Raw genomic sequence first — 27,685 nt, forward strand, 5'->3', positions numbered from 1 at the left:
TTTATTACATTATAAAACTTCTGTTTTTAATTATTTTGTTGTTTTTGTAATAAGGGGAGATGTTTCGTTCTTGAAATTTTAAAATCAGAAAAAGACACCTGCTTTCCAACTTTTCTGTATTCAATAATTTTTTTGTATTTTATTTTGATTCATTGCTCGGCTTTTTTTTTTACTTTTAATAACTTTGTACAAATAAATGTTGAATCATCAAATATTATTACACCAAGTAATTCTTTTTTTTTGTCAAAAGAAATACTCCGTTTAGCTTCTAAACTTTAGTTAGGTCATCGGTTTAATGAATTTAATGTAGTTTTATAGATGTCTTTCACTAATAGACATACGTGTCACATTCGGATTTAAGGCGTAATTTACAACATATTTATTTGTCATTAACAAAATTTATTAGAAACTTCTAAACATTGGACTAAAAATATACTCATATACCATTTAGATATTAAAAAAACAATCAAACTTCTGTCATTTTCAGTATAAGAATAATAGAATTGGATGTTCTTATATTCTGTAAATATGGAAGACAGCCTGTATAATATCTGAATAATTATAATTTAAGGGGAATCATTAGTCAAATAATCTAAAACTATATATCTTAGAAACTATTTTTGGTCAAACTTAAAACCTAAAAGCATTGTTTGTATGTATATGTTAGCATATGAACATACACCATAACCTAGATTATTCAATCTTAATTATTTTAAAAATTTATGTAGCCATGAAATGGTTATGCAGAGCTGAAAGAAATTGGTATTTTCCTCACAATATGAAGAGAAGAATCGGTCTTGCAATTATAAATTTACACGAAATACGTTAAAATCTACGTGCATTAATTTTCTTTTGATTTCTTTTCCACAACATATACTGTTGCTGTTGTCGCAAACTCGCAATACAGAAAATAAAAACATGATTCCGACTGAACATTATGATAGGACTCATCATGGACATAATTGAGCAATGAACCAAGAACATGAGAGAATCCGTCAATGTTTTAAAATCTATAAATTTAAGAAAAAAAATGTGAATAATATTGGGTCCCATGTTTAACAGAAACCGGTCGATGAGGGACACGTATAGGAAGAAAAGTCCAGTTTTGGTGACCGAGAGGGGGTGACGTGTACGGTCGGAGATGTGTTAGTTGGGTGGCGGGAGAGATGAGAGAAAGAAAGGTTCATTGCACCACTGACAAAGACAAACCTTTTAATTCCGTAAATATCTTGTCTTTCTCTTGTTTTATTTATTTTCCTATTCTTTTGGTTCTTAATAACTCAAATAAATAACATTATATTGGTTGACGTTACCTTTTTTTTGTGCATAACAGAACGTTACTATAAAACTATTTTACCAAGTTCCATATGTTTTATGCCACTTGTGTCGTATTCTTTGGATACTGTGTAAACGAAATGTTATCTGTAAATGGAAATGTGAAAGTTGGTTCTGGATGATGGGCAACAGACAAAATACCCAAGACACCTCAGATTCAATGAACCAATCATCAACTATTTATGGTAAATAAAATAAAAAGTAAGTAGATAAAATATTTGGAAATCAACATATGCTTAAATGAAACAAAAAAAATGAGAAGATGGCCAAGAAAATGGATAGTGGATATTTTGGTTAATGTTTGCTTATTTATTGTGTTAATCTTTTAGCTTTCCTTGAGGGCAACGCGATTAAGGGACGAAGTAAAGGTTGTTCAACTCGTAATTATAACCTAATTAAATCAAAGAAGGGTACTACTACTATATACCCCATCTATTCCTAAATAGTATTGTTTAGGCAGAAACACACATATTAAGAAAACTATTATTTTTTAGAAAGTATTATTAAAACTATAAATTAATGATATTCAACCAATTACAAAATAGACTATTAAAATATGATTGGATACACAGTTTTTAATAAAATAAAAATTACCTAGAAAAATGAAAACATCTTATATATTACAACATTAAAATTATGTAAAACATTCTACTTTTAGAAACAAAGGGAATATCATTAACTAATTATATATATTAGTCATATTTTAAATTAAATAAAGGAATAATGTGGTGTTTTATTACATCCATACACATCATCGATGCCTCCCATTTTCTGGGTGAAACAGACTATTCGATTCTTTTGATATGGAACATACTCTTCTTGTCTCCATTAACAACAGAAAGGCTTGTAATTATTTTTCAACTCTTCAGTGTTTTTTTTCCTTGAGCCCAAAACTCATGACACCATCATAAAGAAACCGGACCACATTCAGAATAATGTTTCTGTGGCAACTGAGCATCAATTCATCTCAATTATTATGATATGTTCATTCAAAGAATAGTCACGTATAGTGATCTAAGTACTAACTACGAACCAGTATGTAACTGTGTATCAGTTAGCGTAATGTTAACCATTACTGCATGCGGTCGATTACCATATATAAATTTTGAGAACTTAGAGTCTTAGATAGAATCATTAAGACCACGTGCATTGAGGGTTTATAGGGAGAGTTCACACAGAAATCAAGAAAAAAAAAATAACTAAATCACATAAACCCCTCTCTCCTAAAGCTCTTTGGGCTGAACCCCTCTCTCCTAGAGTTCATCACTGTAGCGCGGGTCCCACGTGTCGTGGCGGCCCGCAATTGGTCTAATTTTTTTTTTTTTTTTTAAATCAAAAAAAAGAAAAAAAGTTTAATAATAAAAAATTGAAAAGATGAACCCCAAGAGGGGGTTTGCTGATGCTGATGCTGATGCTCTAAGAGGCCAAGGTTATATATTACTTCCTATGTTGAAATTTATCACAGCTACATGTGGCATTCATAATTAGATTTAGTAGAGAGTCTAATCTTAACATGAGAACACTCATTAGCAAGTCAACGCAAAAGTCTATTGGAGAGAGATTTGGCATAACGTTTCAATTAAATATTATTACTTTTAGGGTACTACTATATTCAGAGAAGCTTCTCAACAATGGAAGCAGGAAACAAGGAAAAAAATGCTGTTATATCTGAAGAAGTCAGGAAGTGTTGTTCATCTATCTGATCTCTTAATATTCATCCAAACATAAAGACTTTCTGGTGGAGAATGGCACATGGGGGAATATAATCTTTGGAGGAGAGGAGTAAAAATGGACAAAACATGTCCGGTTTGTGAAGAACAGATGGAAACGCTAAATCATGCGTTTTTTCAGTGCAGAGTGGCCTAGTGGATGCTTCATGGAAGTCTTCTAGAGAGGAGATGGGGTTTGGCTGGTCTTTACACAGAAGAGAAGGCACCCAAATCATGCATGGATCCTCAGCAGAAGCGCCTATGAATTCTACTTTAGAGGCTGAAGCAATAGCCCTCCTGAACAAATGGGCCGACTAAACTACTCTAAGGTTGCCGTCATGAGAGATTGTGAGAGTTTATTTGATGAGTTAAATCTGTTCAAAACTGAACAAACCATCAGAAATTTCCGTATCACAGAGGCTGCCTTTGTGCTACAGGATATCCTTGAGATCTCAAGACATAGAGATTACACTTTTCATTACATATCTAGAGATAATCTTAATGTTGTAGACTCCCTTGCTAAACAAGCTAGGCTACATAAGAAAAACTATGTTGTATCTTGGAAGTTTTAATGTGTTTAATGAAAATGTTGAAAAAAAAAAATATATTCATGAGGATATCTTTAGTATCATGAGTTGTTTAAAGATCTACTCGTTTACTTGGACCAAGTCACAACAAGCCTATTGTAGTTGACTTGACTTTATGAATCAACTCTCACCGTATCGGTATGATCAGATCGACCGCAGCAATTATCAACTTAAAATTAGTTTGCTCAGAGAGAGGAAGTGAAGAAAGAGCGAAAAATCTTCCAAATGGATTGCATCTCATCTCTACTCGTGGGCTTAGCGCAGGCGTTGTGTGAATCTATGAATATGGCAGAGAGAAGAGCAGGGCATAAGACTGATCTTAAGCAAGCCATCAGTGATCTCGAAACAGCCACAGGTGAACTGAAGGCCATACGTGACGACCTGAATCTACGCATCCAACGAGACAATCTAGAGGGTCGAAGCTGCACAAACCGTGCCAGAGAGTGGCTCAGTGCGGTGCAAGCAGCAGAGGTAAGAACAGAATCGATTCTAGGGAGGTTTATGCGTCGGGAACAGAGGAAAAGAGCGCGGAGGAGATGCCTCAGTTGCTTAGGTTGTGCTGAGTACAAACTGAGCAAGAAGGTTTTGGGTACACTGAAGAGCATCAATGATCTGAGACAACGCTCTGAAGATATAGAAACAGATGGTGGGTCGATTCAAGAGACTTCTATGGAGATACCTATCAAGTCCGTGGTTGGGAACACCACAATGATGGAACGGGTGTGGGAACTTCTCAGTAAAGAAGAAGAAGAAAGAGGAATCATTGGGATTTATGGACCTGGTGGGGTTGGGAAGACAACGTTAATGCAGAGCATTAACAACGAGCTGATCACAAAAGGTCATCAGTACGATGTACTGATATGGGTTACAATGTCCCGTGAATTCGGAGAGTGTACAATTCAGCAAGCTGTTGGAGCGCGGTTGGGTTTATCTTGGGATGAGAAGGAGACAGGGGAAGGTAGAGCTTTCAAGATATACAGAGCTTTGAAACAGAGACGGTTCTTGTTGTTGCTTGATGATGTCTGGGAAGAGATAGACTTGGACAAGACAGGAGTTCCTCGACCTGACAGGGAAAACAAATGCAAAGTGATGTTCACGACACGGTCCATGGCATTATGCAGCAAAATGGGTGCGGAATGCAAGCTGAGAGTGGATTTTCTTGAGAAGCAATATGCGTGGGAGCTCTTTTGTGGTAAACTTGGGAGAAGAGATCTCTTGGAGTCACCGTTGATTCGCCGGCACGCTGAGACCATTGTCACTAAATGCGGTGGATTGCCACTAGCGTTGATCACTTTAGGAGGAGCCATGGCTCACAGAGAGACTGAAGAGGAGTGGATTCACGCCAGTGAAGTTCTGAATAGATTTCCAGCAGAGATGAAGGGTATGGACTATGTATTTGCTCTTTTAAAATTCAGCTACGACAACCTAGAGAGCGATCTGCTTCGAACTTGTTTCTTGTACTGCGCTTTATTCCCAGAAGATCACTCTATTGAGATCGAACAGCTTGTTGAGTACTGGGTCGGAGAAGGGTTTCTGATCAGCTCCCATGGCGTTAACACTATATACCAGGGATATTTTCTGGTTGGAGATCTTAAAGCGGCGTGTTTGTTGGAAACCGGAGATGAGAAGACGCAGGTGAAGATGCATAATGTCGTTAGAAGCTTTGCACTGTGGATGGCATCTGAACAGGGGACTTATAAGGAGTTGATCCTAGTAGAGCCAAGCATGGGACTTACTGAAGCTCCCAAAACAGAAAGATGGCGACATACGTTGGTGATTTCGTTGTTGGATAACAGACTCCAGATGTTGCCTGAAAATCCCATATGCCCGAATCTGACAACATTGCTGCTCCAGCAGAACAGCTCTTTGAAGAAGATTCCAGCAAACTTTTTCATGTATATGCCTGTTCTCAGGGTCCTTGACTTGTCCTTCACAAGTATCACTGAGATCCCACTGTCTATTAAGTATTTGGTGGAGTTGTATCATCTAGCTCTGTCGGGAACAAAGATAAGTGTGCTGCCTCAAGAGCTTAGGAATCTTAGAATGCTGAAGCATCTAGACCTACAAAGAACGCAGTTTCTCCAGACAATCCCACGAGATGCCATATGTTGGCTAAGCAAGCTCGAGGTTCTGAACCTATACTACAGTTACGCTGGTTGGGAACTGCACAGCTATGGAGAAGATGAAGAAGAACTTGGATTTGCCGACTTGGAACACTTAGAAAACCTCACCACACTCGGTATCACGGTTCTCTCACTGGAGAGCCTGAAAACACTCTACGAGTTTGACGCCTTGCATAAATGTATACATCATCTGCACGTCGAAGAATGCAATGGTCTCCCCCACTTCGATCTCTCATCACTCTCAAACCACGGTGGGAACATAAGAAGACTTAGCATTAAAAGTTGCAATGACTTGGAGTACCTGATCACACCTACAGATGTTGATTGGCTTCCAAGTCTAGAGGTTCTGACGGTACACAGCCTCCACAAGTTAAGCAGAGTGTGGGGAAGTTCTGTAAGCCAAGATAGTCTGCGGAACATCCGTTGCATCAACATTTCACACTGCCACAAGCTAAAGAACGTCTCATGGGCTCAGCAACTCCCAAAGCTAGAGACGATTGACCTGTTCGACTGCAGAGAGCTAGAGGAACTGATTAGTGACCATGAGAGTCCATCCATTGAAGATCTAGTATTGTTCCCAGGCCTGAAGACTTTGTCAATTAGGGATCTACCGGAACTAAGCAGCATCCTTCCATCTCGATTTTCTTTCCAGAAACTAGAAACTCTAGTCATCATAAAGTGCCCCAAAGTGAAGAAACTGCCATTTCAGGAAAGGGTCCAGCCAAACTTGCCAGCAGTTTACTGTGATGAAAAATGGTGGGAGGCACTGGAAAAAGATCAACCAATCACAGAGATTTGTTGTTCACCACGCTTTGTTCCGAATTGATATGAAAGCCTGGAACATTCTATACATATCAACATCTGTCAGTAATGTACATGAAAACGAATGAATGTTAAACTATTTTGCAAGAGAAATATTAAGAGCGTGAGCAGACTTTACCAACACCGTTGCCTTTAGCATGTCGCTTAAGAGTAGAGAAGTAAACAAAACAAAGCAGCCACCGATGCTGATTCTTACCAGATTATGAGCACAGCAAAATTTAGAATGCAGAATTTAGCTTAACAGGTCATGGAGAGTGCAAAAACAAAACTATAGAAAATGAAATCAGATTAAACGGCATAAGAATGACGAGAAACCTGAGAATTTTATCATCAAACTTGCAAAAGTTTCAAATTCGCATTGCCAACAGCTTAAATAAGCATTCACTATCCCATAGGGAAGGAGTTCAGAGAAAAAAGAAAGGAAAAAGAAACCCAAAACTCCAGCTGAGTTCAATCAAACACGAAGTTGAATGAAATGTGAGCAGCTCACAGGAGCACCAGCCCAAGTTCTGATGGCTTTAAGGCGCTTCTTAGACGATAATTGTAGAGATAATAGTGAAGCTGCCCATCTCCTGGCCCAAACTTCAGCTCTTTGAGGAAACTCTCATTGTGCATAACATCCAATGCATTAAACACATCAAAACCCTTCTGTTTGGCGACTATCAGAGCATCATTCATCAGCTGAAGAAAAGTCGTCTTCGTAGCCACATTGTAGTACGAATAAGCAGCTTTCAGTGTTGAATAGTTGGGGTTGCCGAGAATTGTTGAAGGAAGAGTGTAGAAGCTGCAGAAATCAGTAACATCATGGGTCTCCGGGCTTTCTACAAGGTAACTGTCCACAACATCCTCCCTTGGGAGAAGCCAATGCTCAACATCATTCTCATCAAAGTCTGTAGCAACGATAAACTGACTAAGATAATTCCTGAGCAACCGTGTCACAGCAGGGACATCACAGGGCTCCATTTTCCTAAACCCAGGAGTAGCAGGTACGTCTGGTAACTTGTACAGTTTAATGGTCCTGCTCATTGTCATTCTTGCACCAAGCCTTGAAAATCCGACATCAATAAGCTTCTTCGGGTTCAAGGTCCTGTGCCAATACTGGCAAGTCGCAACCGGCGTCGGAAGCACAACCCCAGCAGTGTAAGCCGCTTGCCAAATATTCTCCAAATGAACCCTCCTCGTAACCTCCTTAATCATAACAGGTGCAAGCCTCTTCGACCTAAGCTTCTTATGAACGCACAAGAAATTAATCTCCGCCATTTTCACAACATCATCACCAACCCCTATCCTAGCTGGCACGCCGCTGATGAAAGCCACAAGCTTCTTTGACACCTTGGCACGAACTCCTATATGCCAACTCTGATAGTACCCAGGCGGACGCAGAGCCCAGCTCAGAAACTCCTTAGAGTAATTGAACCTGAACATATTCTCATCATCCTCGACGTAGTTGTTCTTCAGAAGGTTGTAAACCTCAGAGCAAACGTAATCAGACTTCATATCACACGTGGTCCATTCATAAGCAGCGGGAAGGTTGTAAGGCTCCTGCTTAACCTCAGACAAGGGAGTCGCAGCCTCAATGGGACCTTCAGGTAGGCTCGTGTCACCAATGTCTTTGAACTGCCCAACGGGTTGAGTCTCCCAGAACTTGTGTGTTTTCTCCACTGACATGGAGTCCTGGAATCTTCTGACTATAGTTTCCAGAGAAGCATCGTCCCCAACTAATGGAGTTGCTTCAGCAACTTGATCTGCTTTCTCTTCCAGAGAGCCAGGAAGTGAATTTTCGTCTCCCATTTCCTGAAAATTACAGTAATTAATAACGAATAAACTGCATCCAAATCAACATTTAGGAATTCGCAGCTACATCAATCCAAATTATTTGTAAAACCATCGAGGTATAGTATGCTTAATCACAAATCTTATGCTAGCTATAGCATGCTTAATCACAAAGATTTGTAACTAACTAACCGAAGTAATCGTGATCAACTCAGATCTCTCATGAGTCCCAATATAAGAACGAAACTATGAAGACGACGACGACAGACTAAAACTCACTGATTGTTCTTGAACAGAGATGAACCAAGACTAGCTCCGATTCGTTTCCGGTGAAGAAGAACAGTTATCAGATCTCTGTAGCAAATCTCCGGAACGTCATATGAGAGTAGAGAGATAACTCTTAGGGTTCCCAGTGAGTAAGCTCGTCGATGGAATCATTTCTTCTATATTGCGTTTGTGCATCTTTTACTTTTAGTTATTGCACTTAAGCCCCAATATGAATAGGTAATTTACAATAGTTACCCTTATGTTATGAAATTGTAGCCAGGACCAATTTCAGGTGGATTAACTCAACTGTATTCAAACTTTCGTAGTGTGTAATTAAGAAGAAGAAAAACATAAGAAACTTCTGAGGTCGTTTGACCAATACGGTGCAAGTACAATTAATGTTGTGTTATTATTATTATTATCAGTGGTGGTGATGAAACTTGTCGTCGGAGGAGACTTGAAGATTATCAATGCCTTTAATGGCTGATTCGTAGTGTCTTCTCGAGGAAGAAGACCTCTTCCCAGCCTCCACAGGGGAGTTCCTAGAGATCACTCCTCCGCGGCTTACGTCACCTGTACGGTGGCTTCTCTGAAACTCTTCCCCGCTCAGAAGATTGTCTCGGCTGCTCACTGCCGCTACTCTCCTCGATGATCCTGCTGATTGTGCAAACATCGAGGAGCTCGGCATCTGCATCACAAATAAAGTAAACAAAGTTGAATACTCATGTCTTACAACACAAGTTAGGTTTTAAGGGGAGAGACTAGAGAGTGAAACAGAACATCATACCATGGAGTCTCTGTTAAATGATGATGTCTGTTGGTTCGAAAGATTCCCTGAGTGGTCAAGAGTGCCTGAAGCTCTCCGTCGAGATGATTCCATATGCGAGTAACCAACCGGTCTCCCTTCTTCCTCGCCTTGGGTGGCAACAAGGAACAATAAACATTATGAATGATAAGTTCTGTGCAAAGGGATAGGGATTAAATAATGATATCTACCTGTGTATCTATCAATGTTGGAAACGCCAGGTGGCAATGCGGCGCTAGTTCCAACCGCAGGGTTCTACAGAAGAAGAGACTCGATCAAGAAGTGGTCCAAACCAAAAGAGACTCAATCAAACCATACTTACGAGATTACGAGATGGAGGAGCTGTTAGTTGTGATTGTTGATACTTCAAGATGGTCCAGTCAAACACGTAATCAAATTGAAATCCTGCAACATATAAATGTTAATCCTCTTAGAAAAATGAATTGGTTTGTTTCAGAGGGAAGATGATTTTCAAACCTTCACGGATAAAAAGATCTCTGAATATCCTTTTGAGATAAGCGTAGTCTGGTTTATCATCAAAACGAAGCGACCGGCAGTAGTGGAAATATGATGCAAATTCTGATGGGTAACCACGACATAAGACCTACGAGGGGGATAATATACGAATCAGATCAAGGCAAGGGAAACAAGCAGCATGCTTGTGAAAAAGGATTTTTACCTCAATGGATGTGGAAACTTTCTTTTCGCTAATCCTCTCATACTTTTGTTTCTTGTTTCCAGCTTTCAGTCCTTGCCATGGAAGACTAAAAACGAGGTATTTCCACGTGTCATCACAATGAAAGAGTACAAGAAATGAAGTAGAGTGAGGCGTGTAGCATAAACTCACCTTCCTTTGAGGAAATACATAAGGATATAACCAAGAGACTCTAGATCATCCCTTCGGCTTTGTTCTTGAGGTTCAACGATGGCAGAAAACAAATAAGTGTCAAATCTTGATACTCAAACATGTAAGGAGAGAAACTGGAACATATACATGTAAAAGAAGAGGTCTTGGCGAGCTTACCAATTCCCAAGTGGGTGTTCATACTAGCGTAACGTGCAGTTCCTGTCAGGTTCTTATTTTCTCTGCGAATGGGATCACAGGAAAATTAGTGTTTCAGTTATCATATAACGACGACATCATGCTTGAAGTAAGAACAATCAAGAGGAGGTGATATAATGATATCAGCCTCACCTGTAGGGAATGTGCTGATGTGTTGTACTATCCCTGTACTTTTTAGCTAGACCAAAGTCGATGATGTATACCTTAGAGAAGGAACAAACTTATAATCAATCCAATGATGTCTTCAGAAGAATGTACTAGGTAGGATATATAAGATGAGGAACCTGGTTGGCACGCCTTCCAAGGCCCATGAGGAAATTGTCTGGCTTGAGATCTCGGTGAAGGAAAGATTTTGAATGGAAAAACTCAACACGGTTGATCTTAACACAAAGACCAAAAAAAAAAAAAAAAGAGAGAGTCAATTATTACTGAAACATAGACAAGCAAAGTGAAAGAAAAGCACATCACAGGAAGACAAAAGAGGTTTACCATTTGATCAGCAAGCATGAGGACCGACTTCAAGGAAAGTTTTCTGCTACAGAAGTTGAACAGATCTTCAAGACTCGGCCCTAGTAGATCGATCACCAATACATTGTAGTCCCCTTCAACACCGTACCATTTCACATTTGGAACACCAGCTATAACCAAAGTTCAAAGGCAATACAGAGGTCAAAATAAACACAAAGGGAAGAAGAAGGAATCAACAGATCATTACTTCCTCCTTGTAGAATCTTGTATAACTTCGATTCATAAAGCAGCTGAGGATGTTTCGTCTTGACACTTTCCTGAGAAAACAAAAACAAAGAAAAAAGATTCAATATCAGAGCTTTCAACATGATCAAACAAACCCATGTCGTCAGAAGGATGTTACTAAATAGATCAAACTATTAAGAATGACAAATTGCATTCAACATTGATCAAACTCAATTAATGTTTAATACATGAGAGACTCACAAGCTTGATTGCAACTTCTTCATTCGTTTGAATATTAGTACCTGAAAAAATCAACCAATGCATATCAATGTCAAACTCAGATGAAGATTTCAAAAAATACAAAAAAGAGTGACGAACCCAGATAGATCTCCCCGAAGGAACCGCTACCGATCTTCCTGCCAAGGCGAAACTTGTTTCCCACACGAGATTCCATCAATATAACCCACGAAACCCTAATTTACAATCTCAACCCCCAAAATAAAGCAGATTCAAAAGCGGGAAGAAATAAGGACCCAACAGAATAAAAAGTGTCTCCAAAACCAAAATCAAAACCCAATAGCTATCCTCATCTCGATCTGGAGAAAAACATATCCAATCTCAACGGAATGTCGTTTCTTAGACGCTTCTCTCCCTAAGAATTGAAAACGAAGATTAAAAGACAGCTCTTCGATGGACAGAACACGATGAGGATGTTTTTTTTGTCTTTCTGAAAGTTGGAGGAAAAAAAATAATCTGGTTTGTTGCTGTTAATAGATTCTGGTTCTGTTCGGTTTGGTTTTGTAAACACCTTCGGTTATTAATCGGTTAAAGTAAATATTCTCAAATTGCCTTTTCGGGAAACTTAACCGGTACTCGTGTAATAACCGTCGATGCTTCCTCATCTCTCGTTGACTTGGCACTCGCGACATAGTAAGTACGCAGCCCGTCAATGATTTATCTTCTCTTCCGTGTGGATGGATCTCAAGTCTTTCGATTGATAAGTTTTCTTCGTTGATTCGGTCCTTGTCTCTTGGAGTTTTCACTTCTCACCATCTCTCTGTTTCGAGAACTTCCTCACCATTGATGGAGACCATTGCCGGATTTGATGATTTCTATGAGATCAGCAGCACTAGCTTCCTCGCCGCACCGGCGCCAACCGATAACTCCGGATCATCCACCGTCTACCCGACGGAGCTTCTCACCAGACCCGAGGTCTCGGCGTTTCAACTCCTCTCCAACAGCCTCGAGTCCGTCTTCGACTCGCCGGAAGCGTTCTACAGCGACGCCAAGCTTGTCCTCTCCGACGACAAGGAAGTATCCTTCCACCGCTGCATTCTCTCCGCGAGAAGCCTCTTCTTCAAGGCCGCGTTGGCAGCCGCCGAGAAGGTGCAGAAGTCCACCCCCGTGAAGCTCGAGCTGAAGACGCTCGCGGCGGAGTACGACGTCGGGTTCGATTCCGTGGTGGCTGTTCTGGCGTACGTTTACAGCGGCAGAGTGAGGCCGCCGCCGAAGGGTGTTTCTGAATGCGCAGACGATAGTTGCTGCCACGTGGCGTGCCGTCCGGCTGTGGATTTCATGGTGGAGGTTCTCTACTTGGCTTTCGTCTTCCAGATTCAGGAACTGGTTACTATGTATCAGGTAATAATAACACTATCTCAATGTTTGTTCAGACAGAACACACTTGAAGTAGTTTAGCTGTGTTGTTCAGACAGAACACACTTGAAGTAGTTTAGCTTTATTGTTCAGACAGAACACACTTGAAGTAGTTTAGCTTTATTGTTCAGACAGAACACACTTGAAGTAGTTTAGCTTTATTGTTCAGACAGAACAAATGAAGTTGTTTAGCTGTGTTGTTTAGACAGAACACACTTTATGAGTTTATGTAGTTTAGCTTTATTGTTCAGACAGAACACCTGTAGTAGTTTAGTTTTATTTAACTCTTGTCTTTCTACATTTTTTCAGAGGCATTTACTGGATGTTGTAGACAAAGTTAACATAGAGGACACTTTGGTTGTACTCAAGCTCGCTAACATCTGCGGTAAAGCGTGCAAGAAGCTATTCGATAAGTGCAGAGAGATCATTGTCAAGTCTAACGTGGATGTTGTTACTCTAAAGAAGTCATTGCCTGAGAACATTGCCAAGCAAGTAATCGATATCCGTAAAGAGCTCGGCTTGGAGGTTGCTGAACCAGAGAAACACGTCTCCAACATACACAAGGCGCTTGAGTCAGACGATCTTGACCTTGTCGTTATGCTTTTGAAAGAGGGCCACACGAATCTAGACGAAGCGTATGCTCTCCATTTTGCTGTTGCTTACTGCGATGAGAAGACCGCGAGGAATCTCCTGGAACTGGGGCTTGCGGATGTCAACCGGAGAAACCCGAGGGGTTACACGGTGCTTCACGTCGCTGCGATGAGGAAAGAGCCGACACTGATAGCATTGTTGTTGACGAAAGGGGCTAATGCATTAGAAACGTCTTTGGACGGGAGAACTGCTCTGTTGATAGCGAAACAAGTCACTAAGGCGGCCGAGTGTTGTATTCTGGAGAAAGGGAAGTTAGCTGCCAAAGGCGGAGTATGTGTAGAGATACTCAAGCAACCAGACAACAAACGAGAACCATTTCCTGAAGATGTTTTTCCCTCCCTTGCAGTGGCTGCTGATGAATTCAAGATAAGGTTGATTGATCTTGAAAACAGAGGTATCTAACTCTTATTCCTTCATTTCTTTGGGGTGGTATGGGATTGAAGAATTTAATTGAATCCAAAAGAATTCAATTGATGATATAAATAATAGTTTTCAAAATATTTTAAAGGATTTGATAAAGATTTTAATGCATTACATTTGAATAAAGCTATGTGTGCTCTCTTAGGAGAATTGAGTGGACTAATGATAACTACTTATTTGCTTTGTAGTTCAAATGGCTAGATGTCTCTATCCAATGGAAGCACAAGTTGCAATGGATTTCGCCCGAATGAAGGGAACACGCGAGTTTGTCGTGACGACAGCAACTGACCTACACATGGAACCTTTCAAGTTCGTAGAAATGCATCAGAGTAGACTAACAGCGCTTTCTAAAACTGGTATCATCTAGTCGTTTTGTAACATAAATAACTGAAACAAACCTCTCTCTGCCTGACTGACCTTGTTTTCCTTTTATTTCTGCCAGTGGAATTCGGGAAACGCTTCTTCCCACGCTGTTCGAAAGTGCTCGATGATATTGTGGACTCTGAGGACTTGACTATACTGGCTCTCGTAGAAGAAGACACTCCTGAGCAACGACAACAAAAGAGGCAGAGGTTCATGGAGATACAGGAGATTGTGCAAATGGCGTTTAGTAAAGACAAGGAGGATCTTGGAAAGTCGTCTCTCTCAGCTTCCTCTTCTTCCACATCCAAATTAACTGGTAAAAAGAGGTCTATTGCTAAACCCTCTCACCGGCGTCGGTGACACTATTTGTTCGGGGTAATATTTGATGTACCATATATATATCTGAGTTATCATGTGTCTTAGTGTCTCTGTCTATTGTTGGCTCATTCATATAGTTTTGTTCTTCGCTTTGCATCCTGTGTATTCCGCAGCTTTCGTTGTGTTTGAAGCAAATGCTGTAACCTTTTGAATCTGTGATATATATATTAATAAACCATGATGATGTTACAGAGTCTTTAAGAGTCAAGAGTGCGAAAAAATATGAAGAATGGTCTACCTACTTCTACCAAGAACCAAAAGCATAATCTATAACTGCAACTGAATGTCTATAAGAATCCAGAATCTTGGAAAAAATTGTTCAACGCTCCATGTTATATGTAATTTGTTGTAGGAACTGACTCGAGAGGTTTCTTTGGCATCATCTTCTATATGCTACAACCATCAGTCCATCACCTCAAGAAGGTTTCACGAGTTCCTCCTAGAACCACTACCTCAGTTCCTAGCAATCCTGAAGGTCTTTGATCCCTCAGTCGAGCTGCTTTTCTAACCATACCATCCCTCTTCGAAATACACTGTTTGGTTTTGGAAAATTCGAAACCTCTGTTGCATTAGCAATAGCATAGCAGTTGGTAATTGGCAAGGCCTAGTAAGTTTTGGTTTGCTTTTTAAGATTATGATTGAATGGCTTTGTTTACCAAAGCAGAGGAAGAAGCCAACAACCTTCGTATGTCTTTCGTTTCTAGATGACAAATCCAAAAATAGATTTATCTTTTCATATCCTTGGCAGGTTAGTGTCCACGACAGATGCTTTATTGGCTCTTTTGGCCACTGCTATGGAATATTCCTTATTGTAAAATCTTATTGGATTAACGTCGAAATGTTTAGCTGTGTTTTGTTAAACCGGCACGCATTCCAGACTTCAAGTTGAGCAACTGAGGAGAAAATATAAGAAACTAGATGTCTTCCTGCACCATGTGCAGTAAAAAATTTAAAATACTTTTTAAAAGATAAATATAAATTATATTTTAAAATAAAATTTTACTAATATTGTAAATTTTCTTTTTCGTATGAATATTTTAATATAAATTTGATTTAGTTAAGCATAAAAATTATATTTAAGAATATGCATGTATATATTTGAAATTATAATCTTAGATAGATTTTTCTATCTATTTATTTTAATTAAATATCTATTTATTTTAATTAAATATATTAAATAACTTGTAAAAGTTGCATAATTACCAAAAATTTAAATTAACAATATTTATAAAATTTCTAGATATATAAGAAAATAATAATTTTACGATTAAATTTTTATAATTTTCTTAAAAAATTGTATACATTTTTGAAAATTTTAGTAAAAAAATTTTATAATTTAAAAATATATAAATAAATTATATTTCGAAATTTATAATGTCATATTTGAATATATTTATTTGAATGATGATTTATGAGTTATTTCCATATTTTAAAAAAATTTCCAAAAATATAAATTGACATTAAATGTAATATATGAGTTATTACCATATTTTAAAAAGTTTACCAAAAATATAAATTAACATTAAATGCAATTGTCCATGTCATATTAAACCATAAGACATGTCATCAATTTCAGTAGTCATGTCATATTTGTTTTATGAAATTGATTGTAGAAAGAACATGTGGCAAAATTACTTCACAAATATAGTCTAGGAGATTGGGTTGTATAATGCTCAAAAATTTAATAATCACTCGATAGCTAATTGCCCTATTATATCTACTAGATCTCGACGCGCACAACTGCGCAGATTTTTGTTTTCGTTTATTTTTATAGAAATATTTTGTTTTCAATTCTAAATTGGTATATATTATAATATATATGTGTCCATCAATTTTTAAAACATAATAAGTTTACGGTATATTTTTTTCATTGAATAGATTGTTTCAAACTTTCAAATGTATTTGTATCTTCTTCTATATATCTTTTTTGGATTATTATTTCATTATTAGAATCATAACTATATATATAAAAAGATTAGTAAAATATTGTTTTATTGTCATATTCTAAGATGTTGTAACATTTCACAAATTTAGAAAGTTTTTTTAAAATTAGACTTTTTGCTTCATAGATTTATATTATCGAGTAAATAATTAAACATTTAGTTTTGTTTAATTTTAAAAATAAACTATATAGTTTAAAATTTGTTTTCATTGGTTTAAGGTAGTAAAGATTAATCATTGTAGGATAATCTAATTTTTGTTATTTAAAAAAAATAATCTTTATAATTTTAAAAGTTAACATCGACAAATATTTAAATATTTAACATATGGATGTATATATTATAACATTAAATTATATATATTTAATTTATACTATTTATAAAGAGAAAAAGACCAAAATAGCACTAAATCAAGTTTTTGTTCTCAAACTAGCACTCAAGGTCAAAAGTCATAAAAATAGCACTCAAGGAATGGGGTTTAGGGTTTAGAATTTAGGGTTTAGGGTTTAGAGCTTATGTTTTAGGGTTTAGAGTTGAGAAGTGAAGTTTTGGGGATAAGATTTCAATTTTTGAAAAATAAAAAAATTTAAATTTTTCAAAAGATAAAATGTCATTTTGGTCATTTTAGTTTTTGAGTGCTATTTTTGTGATATAAACTTAGAAATGTGCTATTTTGGAGATTTGCCCATTTATAAATCCAATGAATCATCTATTGTTTAAATCCAATTATTAATAGCGCAATAAAATTTTTTGGTATATCCAAAATTTAAATGATAAAATTAGAGACTAAATGTAACATGACTTTCTAGGAATAGGTCAATTACATCAATTTAAAAAAAAAAAATCACAAATGAATCAAAGTTGTGACTTTTGTTTTAATATACAAGATGAGAATTTTTCACCTAACTAATTCAGAATCTGAAACGTAATAATTCTACCTTCACTACCCTTTATATCCCATTTTATAAATCGTTATAAAGAGCAAAAATATACAAACAGATATTCGTTACCTTTTTCTGCAGCTATTACTAAGATCAAACAAGTTATAAAAATAGACATACTCAATGGACTAAATAAACACTTGAAAATATGAGTTGTATATAAAAGTTGTGACACAAAAAATGAAATAAAAATTAAGTATGATTCGTTATGAAATTTTGAACCATAAATAATCAGACAAAAAACTTATATACAAAAACCTGACACATACATGATGCTCAAATCAAATAAAGGATAATACACATATATATAGCTCTAAATCTCGGCCTAAAGTAAGCCAAACCAACTTTTTCCTCCTCTTTCATCTTCTTTTCTTATGTTTCCAATAGTTTTCATATTTTTTTATATTTTAAAATTTTAGTTTACTATTTTTTTCACTGCAAAAAAATAAAACATGTCCAAAATGATCAAAAATATCAAAAGTTCTAAAGGAACAAACAAAAGTTTAAAATATTTTTTTCCAATTTTCTCTAAATCAAAACCCGCATAGCAATCATTGCGAGCCCAAAACATAATCAAATACAAGCAGTTGAATACAAGTAACCTACCAATTATGAATTCAACGGAAAAAAATAACAACAACATGCAGACCATTTAAACACACAGAAAGCATAACAGGTATCTTAAACACCCAAATTCTAAAATATATGCAACCATCATGAGCAAACAAAATAATTCATATCACATATAATTCATATTCCAATCAAACAATCCACACCATACATAACTAAAATACAAAATATTTATCATACATATCACTTGTAATAGCAGTTCTAACACACAAACAACAAAATCTAACAACAAATATACAAAGTTAAATAATAAGTAAGACATATCCCGCGCGCAGAGCGGACCGACCTTAGTAGTCAAATTTTTAAGTTTCAGCTAAAATCTTTTGTTTCATATAAATCAATTGTTAAATCTACATTTAATTTAAAAAAAATTATGTATTTAGAATTATTGATTTCACATTTTCAATTTATGCCCTCTCTACAAAAAATACAAACTGACATATATACAGGCTTTTTGCATTGTTTATTTCATATGATAAATATTTCCATTTGTATAATTAAGTTACAGCTATACAAATATTGATTTGATACACTAACCAAAATTATTTTATCAAGGAGACTAAAAACTAAAATTTTTAGCTAAAGGTTAAGACATTTTTTTCGATCAAATATCAACAGAATTAAGAGAAATGAAATTGCTTTACATGGTTTCGGATTAAAATAGATGATTTAAATCGATTATTTTTACTAAACCAAACTATTTTATGATAAAGAATAAACTGAATAAAAATATCAAACAACAAAAATGCTATTTTTTTTCTCAAAACCAGCTTATGGAAACACATTATAAATAAAAATAAAACACAAACCAAACTAATCCAACTTTTTTTTAAAACACCACCCAAAAATTAGTCTTTAAATCATATAAACCGGACCATCATTCTGTAGATTTGGAAACACTACATAAAATTTAGAGTATAATATAGGACTGACGATGCCTTGCAAGTGCTTATAATTATGCAATGAGTATGCAAAAGCATGTTAAAAACTAATATTATCTTAAAAACAAACTATATTCTAAAACAAAATCTTAAAAACAGAGTAGACATGGTAGTCTCTTAGTGGATCTGCATTTATTCTTGTAGTATCCATCCTCTCCAATTATGCAAGCTGCGCTGGTGTGCTCTCTCTTTTAGACTGTGTTATTCTTTCATGGTTTTGAAATATGATAATTGTGACTATTTGCATGATCGCATCACCCAGACTTTATGGCTGACAAAATATATGTGTATTAATAAGGATATAGACTATAATTTTTATGGTCGTGACAGCTTGATTATATATGCCTGAGACATCAACTGAGATTCGCATTCACATGTTTAAGTGCATTTGCGAGAAAAGGAATTGACATTTACATGAGATTGATATATTATTTGGTCTTTTAACTCGTTACTAAACCGAACTGTCAAGGGTTCATGTGAGGATATCATTATTGTATAAAAGGCTTATGTGCAAATGTTAGTCATGATAGTTGAGGAACTTGCCACAATAGCAAAGTTTGAGGTTTTGTGAGGGAAGATTCAGTTGCTGTCATTTCTTTTGAAGATACTGTAGAAGATACCAAATTGGATGACATCTTCATCTGCAGTAGGGAATATCAGTGAAAATATATTTGAATATATACTGAGCCCTAAATCATGTTAACAATCTAGATTATTGTCATATATATAGATATAATTAAACATATAAAATTATGATTTTATTTTACCTTTAGATGCATAGTTTTTCACTCGCTTTAGCTTTCTTCAGTGATAATAGAGTGATCAAGATCGTTGAACGAATTGTCCTAAAAGCACATGCTAAGATAGATGATATGAAGACACATTTTCTCATTGGCCCTGTTCTTTTTACCTGCTTTTTTTACTTCTCGCTCACTTTTGTTGCATTAGCAATTTTTGAATCACAAACATCAATCAAAAACCCCAACTGTTGGAATCAGATTTTTTTTAAAGATGGGAACACTTACCTGATCAAAAAGCAGGATATATGTACTTTGCAAACTGAATTTCTACATGTTCTCGATTTTCCTGTCAAGATCAAACACCAATAGATGTCAAATTCCGTTTACAACAGTAAGAAAAATATATTGTAGCCAAAAACACATCATCGCTGCTAGACCAGTACCAAACCCAGCAGTGCCTGAATCCAATCAGATACAAACCCAGTGAAAAGCTTATATGAATGGCTCATGAAAAACAATAAGTCTAAACCAAAACACAAGCATGTCAAATATGTAAAGTATTCAAAAATACATAATTGCTGACAAAGATTGCTGAAGACAAGACTGTTCTTGGATCCGCTAATCATGTTGTGCAGGGAAAGACTCCACCAATGCCAATATCTTCCCTAAAGCTATAAGAGCTTCCACGAAAGAGTTCCACCAACTAATACAGATAAAAAAAGAAGGCCAAGAACTATACGATGTAACTAATTAACTAATCTTCTTTATTTAACTTTCACATTCACCAATATTTTGGCCTTTGTGTTCACATTCATCAATTTATTTAGGCCGATTGGATTTCTGCAGTAAAGTGATAAGCTTTATGGCTCTTTGAGGAGCATCAGAATCGATAGTAACTGCCAGGAGTTGGAAGCAGACTATGAGATGATGGTAGTAAGTCACCGGTGGGAGAAGATAGGTTTTACTTTTTAAAATGGGCCAGTTTTCAATATTATCAGCCCACATAATTGGCCTGTGAAAAGTTTGTGTCGAGTAAACAATAGTCTAACGTGGCCACTAAAAGCTCTTTTATTCGTTGATTATTTTTAGTGATGTGGCACATCTCAGAGGGCTTCATATACCATGTGTCTTTTCTATAATAATGTCTTTTTACTTTCTGATGCAACCTGTAAACTTGTCAAGAAAAAATAAATTAAATTAATAATATTTCACCTTCTTATGTGGCTTCCTCTTATTCTTTTATATGGAATAAGATGTTAGACACTCTTGGCCTTTTATTCCATCGAATATGTTATCGCCTCTTCCATCCGTTGACGTAAACTTCTATAAAACATGTTTATTCTGAAAAAGTACATTTTTATGTTTATATTCTATCTGACTCATGTAGAATGGAAGTACATCTTATTTGCACCCATATTCTAAATTGTACGGTTTAATATCACCAACTTTAACTTCTGAATTCATACTAGTATTTACTATTTTCATATTTTGTACTTGGATTAGAGTTTATATTTTCATGTAGGATTTAGTGATTAGTAGATATGGTTTGGTTTATAGAAGATTGAGGTTGGCATTGAGAAAATCATTAACTACTTCCATTCAATCATAGACATTTCAAAATCTGAGAAATAAATGAGATACTATTTAGATGCAGTTACATTTTTCATGTACATAAAATGCATCTTGTTGGCATACGGTTCTATATTGTATAGTTTAATATCACATAATGTAGCTTACAAATTAATTCTAGTATTTTTTATTTTCATATTTTTCTATTTGGTTTAGGGTTTATATTTTGTGTAGGATTTAGTGATTAGAGTTGATAGGGTTTAATTTATGTACGACTGGGGTGGACACTAGGGAAAGCATTACCCACTTCCATGAGGTCATAGACAAATAAAAATTTGAGAAATATGGTAAATGTTCTTTAGATTGCAACTACATTTCCCGTTTCTATTATATATGTCTCGTGTATAATGGAAATGCATCTTATTGACATTTGTGTTCTACATTGTCCAGTTTAATATCACATAATGTAGCTTCCGAATTCATAATAGTATTTAGATTTTTTACATTTTGAAATTTAGGTTAGGATTTATATTTCCGTGTTGGATTTAGTGATTTGTGGCTATAGTTTAGTTTATAGAAGATTGGGGTTGACATTGAAAAAATCATTAACTACTTCCATTCAATATAGACATTTCAAAATTTGAGATATATATGAGATACTATTTAGAGGTCGATTGTTTCCTGTTTTTGAAGTAGTTTTTGAGTTTTGTTTTTCTAAAAACCATTTTCTAGACAATCAAGCTTTTAGAAAAATAGATTTTCTATAATATATGGAAACTAGTTTTTCCAAATAACTGTATTTTATAAAGAAAAAAAACCAAAATCCAATTTTTTAATGGTTTCTTCAAAATCTACCGACAATTTTTCAATTTTTCAATTTTTTTAATTTTTAATTAACTTTTCTATATTTAATACGTTAACTTTTGATATTTCAATACGTTAACATATATTTTGTAACGTGTACTGCTATAATCCAATCATTTCATTAAATCATATGTTGTAAATAGAAACTTTATAAATTGTTAATGTGTCACAGAAATACACTACGTCACCTACTTTATAAATTGCAACTAGAAACTTGTTAAACGATAGGCCAGAACCGAATGGAATGTGAGCTAAATGTTTTGCATTAAATTATGTCAAAATCAATATTATTCACCTAATTTATCTCTCAAATCTGGTTAGTACGCAAATAAGTCCTTATTTAAATATAGGGTATGAAGTGACTAAGAAATAAAGAATAATAATATATTCTCTAGCGTTCTTAAAAAAATCACCATTCATGAGAAATAATTTTTCTTTCTCATTTCTTATCATTCCTTTTTTGTAAAGAAATAAAAAGTTCCGATTGGTGATCTTTCGGAGAACAAGATTAACGAATAGAAAAAAAACGTATAGAAATAAAACAAAAAGAATGAAAAACAATGATTGTTCATTTTCAAATTTAGCAAGAAATTATTTTATTCTTTATTTTTCTACAAAAAAGAATAAGAGAGAATGAGAAGAAAAATTTATTCTCTCTAAATGATGATTTTTTTAGGAAAGATAGAGAATTGAATATTCTTTGTCATTCCTTGGTCACTATTCAAAGTCAAAAACAAAATTATTTCTTGTTAAAGTTGAAAAAAAACAATCATTCCTTGTCATTCCTACTATTCTATATTTCTTTCCTATTTGTTCAATTTGTTTCCAGAATAGTCATTAGTCAGACCAGTAATCTTAGATAATAAACTTGTATTTTTTTTATTCGTTCCACTTGTTTCCAAAATAGTCAACAGTCAGAATCATAATCTTAGATAATAAATTTCACAAGCTGTTGTTCTAATCTATATATAATTAATTAAGATTTTGTAAATATTTATTTCTATAAAAAATTGTTTTCTCTCAAATTTCGATAATATTGATAACTCAAAATCTGACTGTCTTTTAAACATTAACATATCATATTATAAATTATAAAAAATACATCAATAATCTTATATGTTTTATGAAGATTAAAGTTTTATTCGTATCAGCCTTAAGTATTTTTTTTTAACATTTAGACAAAAAGAGAAAGAAATCTGTTTTAAATAATAAAATTTAATAAAATGAAAGAAAAAGAGAGAACATGATTTTGTAAAATTAAATGAAAAGATATTAATGAAAAAGGGCAGTTGGCTAGGTTTATAATTTTGGTGTAAGAGAGAGAGAGAGTATATAAGGGAAGCCACGTTTATTATAAGTCCGCCTCCTAAAAACCCTCCTCTCTCCTTCTCTCTTATCTCTCTCTCATTTTCAAACCTCCAAAACTCCTCAGAAACATGAGCAACGACAAGGACAACTTCAACCTCGCCGATCTAACTGACGGTAAGGCTTCCCCTCCCCCCTACGACTTCACTTGCTGCGCTGTGGTTACTGACTGTTCTTCTTTTATTTTGATTTTGTTTTGTAGCTCTTAAAGACGAGGATCGTATTGGCCTTATGCACGCTCTTAAGGTGAGTTTTGTTTTCTCCTTTAAAAAAAAAACAGTTCTGCAATCGAAGAATATGATTGGTTTTGATTTTAATGTTGATATTAGAGACACCGTAAGGCGTGCCTTCATTTGATTTATTGGGGTTCAGTTGAGATTGTGTCTGAGTTTTTTTGTTGTTGTTGTTGTTGTTGTATATGTTAATCCGCAGAACAAGCTCATGGCTGGTCAGCATTCTGATGTGCTCGAGAGTCTGACTCCTCAAGTGAGAAACCGTGTTGAAGCCTTGAAGGAGATTCAGGTTAGACAAGTTTTTTCTCATATTATATTTTATTGAATTGTGTAGATTGATTGATGTGGTATCTGATCTTGGTTAGGGATGTTAGATTGTGTTTATTCTCCTTCCTTATTTGAATGTCAAGTTTCAAAGTATGGTGTTTGCCTATTGTTTACCTGTGACTTCTCTTAACGCAGGGCAAGTATGATGAGCTTGAGGCAAAGTTCCGTGCGGAGAGAGCTGTTCTTGAAGCCAAGTATGAAATGTTGTATCAGCCTTTCTATACCAAGGTAATTGTTACTGAGCAAAAAAGTCTTTTAACTTAGTATATTTGTGTATATATATTTTTGTAATTTTGTATATATAGTAGATATATTCCTAACTTGGTATCTTGTAACACACAGCGTTATGAGATTGTGAATGGAGTTACCGAAGTTGAAACCACTCCAGAGGATACGAAGATGGACCAAGAAGGGGAAAAACCTGCAGAAGGTAACTTCAGGAACATGGTGTCTTCTTTTTAAATGAAATTTTTTGGGAAAGATGAAAACAGTTTGACATGTTTTTCATGTGTTCTATCGCAGAGAAAGGGGTTCCAAGTTTCTGGCTGACGGCCTTGAAGAACAATGATGTGACTTCCGAGGAGGTAAGCTATATTCAGTTTTGGTATTCATTTTGTATGCAACTCCAGTCATAACCATGGAATATAACTCTAGCTTAATGTCCTTCATGTCAGGTCACAGAGCGTGATGAGGAGGCTCTTAAATATCTTAAGGATATTAAGTGGTACAAGACTGAAGAGCCTAAAGGATTCAAACTTGAGTTTTTCTTTGACTCGAACCCCTACTTTAAGAACGCTGTCTTGACAAAGTCTTATCATATGATTGATGAAGATGAGCCACTGCTTGAGAAGGCTATAGGGTAACTGCTTATGCTCTTCTGCAAATGTTGTATACTTCATGTATTTTGTGCCTAAGCTGAATATTTGTCTTTACTTGTATTATTTCCCTTATTTCAGGACAGAAATTGATTGGTATCCTGGAAAGTGTCTGACTCAGAAGATTCTTAAGAAGAAGCCTAAGAAAGGTTCAAACTCGAAACCAATCACCAAAATGGAAGATTGTGAAAGCTTCTTCAACTTCTTTAATCCTCCACAAGTCCCGGAGGAAGATGAAGATATCGACGAGGACAAAGTATGATATCTTTCTTCTGAAAAAGATTGTTATCTTTTTGTTAACGCATTTAGTAATAATGCCTCTCGTTCTTTGATGCAGGCTGAGGAACTTCAAAATCTGATGGAACAAGATTATGACATTGGGTGCGTCCTTTTCTGAAAATACTTGTTCTGTTTGGGTTATGGGTTTGCTTTTGAATGGTGGATCTACTTTATGAGTTGCTAACTATTTGATTATCCTTCTTGCTTTCTGCAGATCTGCTATCCGGGAGAAGATTATTCCTCATGCTGTCTCATGGTTTACTGGTGAGGCTATGGAAGGAGAGGAGTTTGATATAGATGATGATGATGAGGAGGATGAGGATGAGGATGAGGAGGATGACGAAGATGAGGATGAGGATGACGAGGACGATGAAGAAGACAGGAAGACTAGAAAGAAGGTATGAAGTGCTCCAATTATTGTTTTTATTCAACTGGTCCCTGCCATGTCTATGCTTACTAATGGTTTTGAAATTGGTTAAATTGTTTATGCAGCCGTCAAGCGGACACAAGGTATGTAACTGGCATTTGTCATTTTCATGAGTCACTTTACTCATTTCATGATTGTAGTAGGAATACATGTAGTTATCATCTTTGTTACTTTTGGCAGAAGGGAGGCAGATCTCAGGTGGTTGGTGACGGTCAACAAGGCGAGAGGCCACCCGAATGCAAGCAACAGTAGTGATGTCCTACTCTCTACTGAAGGAAAAAAAGCATGCTTAAAAAAACACATCTCTGCTCTTTCGCTGTCATCTCTGGTCAAACACATCTCTGGTCATTAAAAAATCACATCTCTGCTCTCATAGGACTTTTTTATCATTTAATTTCTGGTGTTTATTTTCTTAGATTCACTCAAGACTTTTCCATAGTGTTTATCAATCAATGAATTATTCCCTCTTTTGTTTCTGCCCTCACCATCTTTTAGTGAAAAGTCAACTGTTATATAGTAGTATATTTTAGGTAACACATTTAAGTATCATTTTTAACAAAAATGAAATACACATGACCCAAACCTGAAAAAAACTCGCATTCTAACACAATCGAGTCTTGAAGAATATGGCGTGTACTATATGTAGTGCGCAAACTAAGCTTCAGCCAATTGTTAAAACATATCTTTACAGAGGAAGTTTAGACATGTGTGTTTCTAAGAAGATGCCACCAAGAGGTTTCTTCGGCGAAATTGCTGCTTTGTGTGATGGGTACTTAACGCCCGCCACAGGATTTGTCAATTTCTGAAGAATGTAAAATTACTTCCAAATTTGAAAGAAATACCCGTTTTTTATTTTGTTTTTAGCATTCTTTTTGTTGACCAAAAGAGAGTTTTCCAACCTTTTGTTCTCTGATTCGGACCAAACTAGTTTGACCAATCATTATCATTGTATTGTAATCTGAACGATTGTTATCTTTTAGTTTACCATTTTACTCTCTGTCATATACTACTGTTTATAAACCTTGACCATTTATTAGTGAAGAGTGTGAAGACCAAGGCCATCTCCAACAAAACATCAAATTTGGTGTGATTTTATTTCCAATAAAACACTAAATTTAATATTGTAATATTTTATTATGTTTCATTTAATAATATAGTTTAATTATTATTCAATTTGTAATTAAACATTAACATATTATATTATTTTTATTTTTAATTTATTTTATTGATAAATAAAATATTAAATTTTTATTTTTTTATTCTTATTTTCAAAATAAATCACTAAATGACTATTATCATTCATTATTTACAAGTAAAAATAATTATATAAATGTGATAAAATAATTATTTATCAATTAAAGATAATATATAATAAAAAATATAAAACTAAAACCATCAAATAATATATAATATTATTTTCAGTGTAAAATTTGGTGTTATTGGAGATTGACAAAAAATTTATAACACCAAATTTGGTGTAATTTTAACACCAAATTTGATGTGATCGTTGGAGAGATTCTAAATGCCGGATGGCGGATGATTTGAACTATTACCAATTCAGTCAAGTCAAAATCTATCAAAATCAACTCACCTAATCCTCCCATTAATCGCATATTAAAACCTCCTTTTTAATGTCCAATAAACGGTATACAACTAACGCAAGAAATGTGATCCGCACGCATCAAAACTTCTTCTTTTTTGTTCTTCTTCGGACATAACAAACACACTGCACTGTCTAGAGAACATGGAGACATGCACAAGAGGGACCCACAATCAAGAACGAAAAAACCGCTTCGTTCAGAGAATTTAATTTATTTATAATTTTTTTCTAGTCTTTGTTTTTTTTTTTTTTTTTTTTTTAAATGTTTTTTTTTAACGCTGATTTATTAGGATCTTACAATTATGATATAGG

At 35.3% G+C, this 27,685-nt stretch overlaps 5 protein-coding genes across 6 annotated transcripts; 3 read left to right on the forward strand and 2 right to left on the reverse strand.

Moving 5' to 3' along the window:
- Positions 1 to 208: 208 nt before the first annotated feature.
- On the forward strand, positions 209 to 6,693 carry LOC103863856 (disease resistance protein RPS2). The gene has a single exon (XM_009141624.3). The coding sequence runs from the start codon at positions 3,857 to 3,859 to the stop codon at positions 6,578 to 6,580; it is 2,724 nt and encodes a 907-aa protein (XP_009139872.1). The 5' UTR covers positions 209 to 3,856; the 3' UTR covers positions 6,581 to 6,693.
- A 152-nt stretch (positions 6,694 to 6,845) lies between these two features.
- Positions 6,846 to 8,822, reverse strand: LOC103863866 (glycylpeptide N-tetradecanoyltransferase 1). Of its 2 annotated transcripts, none has more exons than XM_009141631.3 (2): positions 8,629 to 8,822; positions 6,846 to 8,370 (listed from the first exon to the last, which is right to left on the reverse strand). In XM_009141631.3, exon 2 carries the CDS (start codon positions 8,365 to 8,367, stop codon positions 7,063 to 7,065), a length of 1,305 nt encoding a protein of 434 aa, XP_009139879.1. In that variant the 5' UTR covers positions 8,368 to 8,370; positions 8,629 to 8,822; the 3' UTR covers positions 6,846 to 7,062. The 2 variants fall into 2 exon arrangements, with proteins under 2 accessions (XP_009139879.1, XP_009139885.1); XM_009141637.3 differs by having other exon boundaries at positions 8,542 to 8,778.
- An 87-nt stretch (positions 8,823 to 8,909) lies between these two features.
- Positions 8,910 to 11,908, reverse strand: LOC103863880 (casein kinase 1-like protein 1). Its single transcript, XM_009141642.3, has 14 exons — positions 11,556 to 11,908; positions 11,439 to 11,479; positions 11,200 to 11,269; positions 10,974 to 11,122; positions 10,769 to 10,864; positions 10,617 to 10,687; positions 10,446 to 10,507; positions 10,269 to 10,332; positions 10,101 to 10,185; positions 9,899 to 10,025; positions 9,744 to 9,826; positions 9,613 to 9,676; positions 9,404 to 9,531; positions 8,910 to 9,304 (listed from the first exon to the last, which is right to left on the reverse strand). The coding sequence occupies exons 1-14, from the start codon at positions 11,629 to 11,631 to the stop codon at positions 9,038 to 9,040; spliced, it is 1,383 nt and encodes a 460-aa protein (XP_009139890.1). The 5' UTR covers positions 11,632 to 11,908; the 3' UTR covers positions 8,910 to 9,037.
- A 135-nt stretch (positions 11,909 to 12,043) lies between these two features.
- Positions 12,044 to 14,838, forward strand: LOC103863886 (regulatory protein NPR1). Its single transcript, XM_009141648.2, has 4 exons — positions 12,044 to 12,815; positions 13,140 to 13,875; positions 14,090 to 14,257; positions 14,344 to 14,838. Exons 1-4 carry the CDS (start codon positions 12,261 to 12,263, stop codon positions 14,622 to 14,624), a joined length of 1,740 nt encoding a protein of 579 aa, XP_009139896.1. The 5' UTR covers positions 12,044 to 12,260; the 3' UTR covers positions 14,625 to 14,838.
- Positions 14,839 to 23,543: 8,705 nt separating this feature from the next.
- On the forward strand, positions 23,544 to 26,253 carry LOC103863896 (nucleosome assembly protein 1;1). The gene is made up of 12 exons (XM_009141657.3): positions 23,544 to 23,749; positions 23,835 to 23,878; positions 24,065 to 24,154; positions 24,328 to 24,420; positions 24,535 to 24,622; positions 24,715 to 24,776; positions 24,867 to 25,051; positions 25,149 to 25,323; positions 25,405 to 25,448; positions 25,561 to 25,744; positions 25,839 to 25,856; positions 25,954 to 26,253. The coding sequence occupies exons 1-12, from the start codon at positions 23,704 to 23,706 to the stop codon at positions 26,023 to 26,025; spliced, it is 1,101 nt and encodes a 366-aa protein (XP_009139905.1). The 5' UTR covers positions 23,544 to 23,703; the 3' UTR covers positions 26,026 to 26,253.
- The last annotated feature ends 1,432 nt before the right edge of the window (positions 26,254 to 27,685 follow it).

The sequence above is a fragment of the Brassica rapa genome, chromosome A01, assembly GCF_000309985.2.
Source record: "Brassica rapa cultivar Chiifu-401-42 chromosome A01, CAAS_Brap_v3.01, whole genome shotgun sequence".
Classification (NCBI taxonomy): Eukaryota; Viridiplantae; Streptophyta; class Magnoliopsida; order Brassicales; family Brassicaceae; genus Brassica; species Brassica rapa.

What these genes read in the sequence shown, in the direction of transcription:
- LOC103863856 (XM_009141624.3), top strand. Translation starts at nt 3,857, where the DNA reads ATGGATTGCATCTCATCTCTACTCGTGGGCTTAGCGCAGGCGTTGTGT.
- LOC103863866 (XM_009141631.3), bottom strand. Translation starts at nt 8,367, where the DNA reads ATGGGAGACGAAAATTCACTTCCTGGCTCTCTGGAAGAGAAAGCAGAT.
- LOC103863880 (XM_009141642.3), bottom strand. Translation starts at nt 11,631, where the DNA reads ATGGAATCTCGTGTGGGAAACAAGTTTCGCCTTGGCAGGAAGATCGGT. An exon ending in AAGAAGTTGCAATCAAGCTT is followed by an intron (nt 11,270 to 11,438) that starts GTGAGTCTCTCA and finishes TTGTTTTCTCAG; the next exon opens with GAAAGTGTCAAGACGAAACA. An exon ending in CAACATTGATAGATACACAG is followed by an intron (nt 9,532 to 9,612) that starts GTAGATATCATT and finishes TTGCCACCCAAG; the next exon opens with GCGAGGAAGAAGGGAGACCG.
- LOC103863886 (XM_009141648.2), top strand. Translation starts at nt 12,261, where the DNA reads ATGGAGACCATTGCCGGATTTGATGATTTCTATGAGATCAGCAGCACT. An exon ending in GATTGATCTTGAAAACAGAG is followed by an intron (nt 13,876 to 14,089) that starts GTATCTAACTCT and finishes TTTGCTTTGTAG; the next exon opens with TTCAAATGGCTAGATGTCTC. An exon ending in AACAGCGCTTTCTAAAACTG is followed by an intron (nt 14,258 to 14,343) that starts GTATCATCTAGT and finishes TATTTCTGCCAG; the next exon opens with TGGAATTCGGGAAACGCTTC.
- LOC103863896 (XM_009141657.3), top strand. Translation starts at nt 23,704, where the DNA reads ATGAGCAACGACAAGGACAACTTCAACCTCGCCGATCTAACTGACG. An exon ending in GCCTTATGCACGCTCTTAAG is followed by an intron (nt 23,879 to 24,064) that starts GTGAGTTTTGTT and finishes GTTAATCCGCAG; the next exon opens with AACAAGCTCATGGCTGGTCA. An exon ending in GAACAAGATTATGACATTGG is followed by an intron (nt 25,449 to 25,560) that starts GTGCGTCCTTTT and finishes TGCTTTCTGCAG; the next exon opens with ATCTGCTATCCGGGAGAAGA.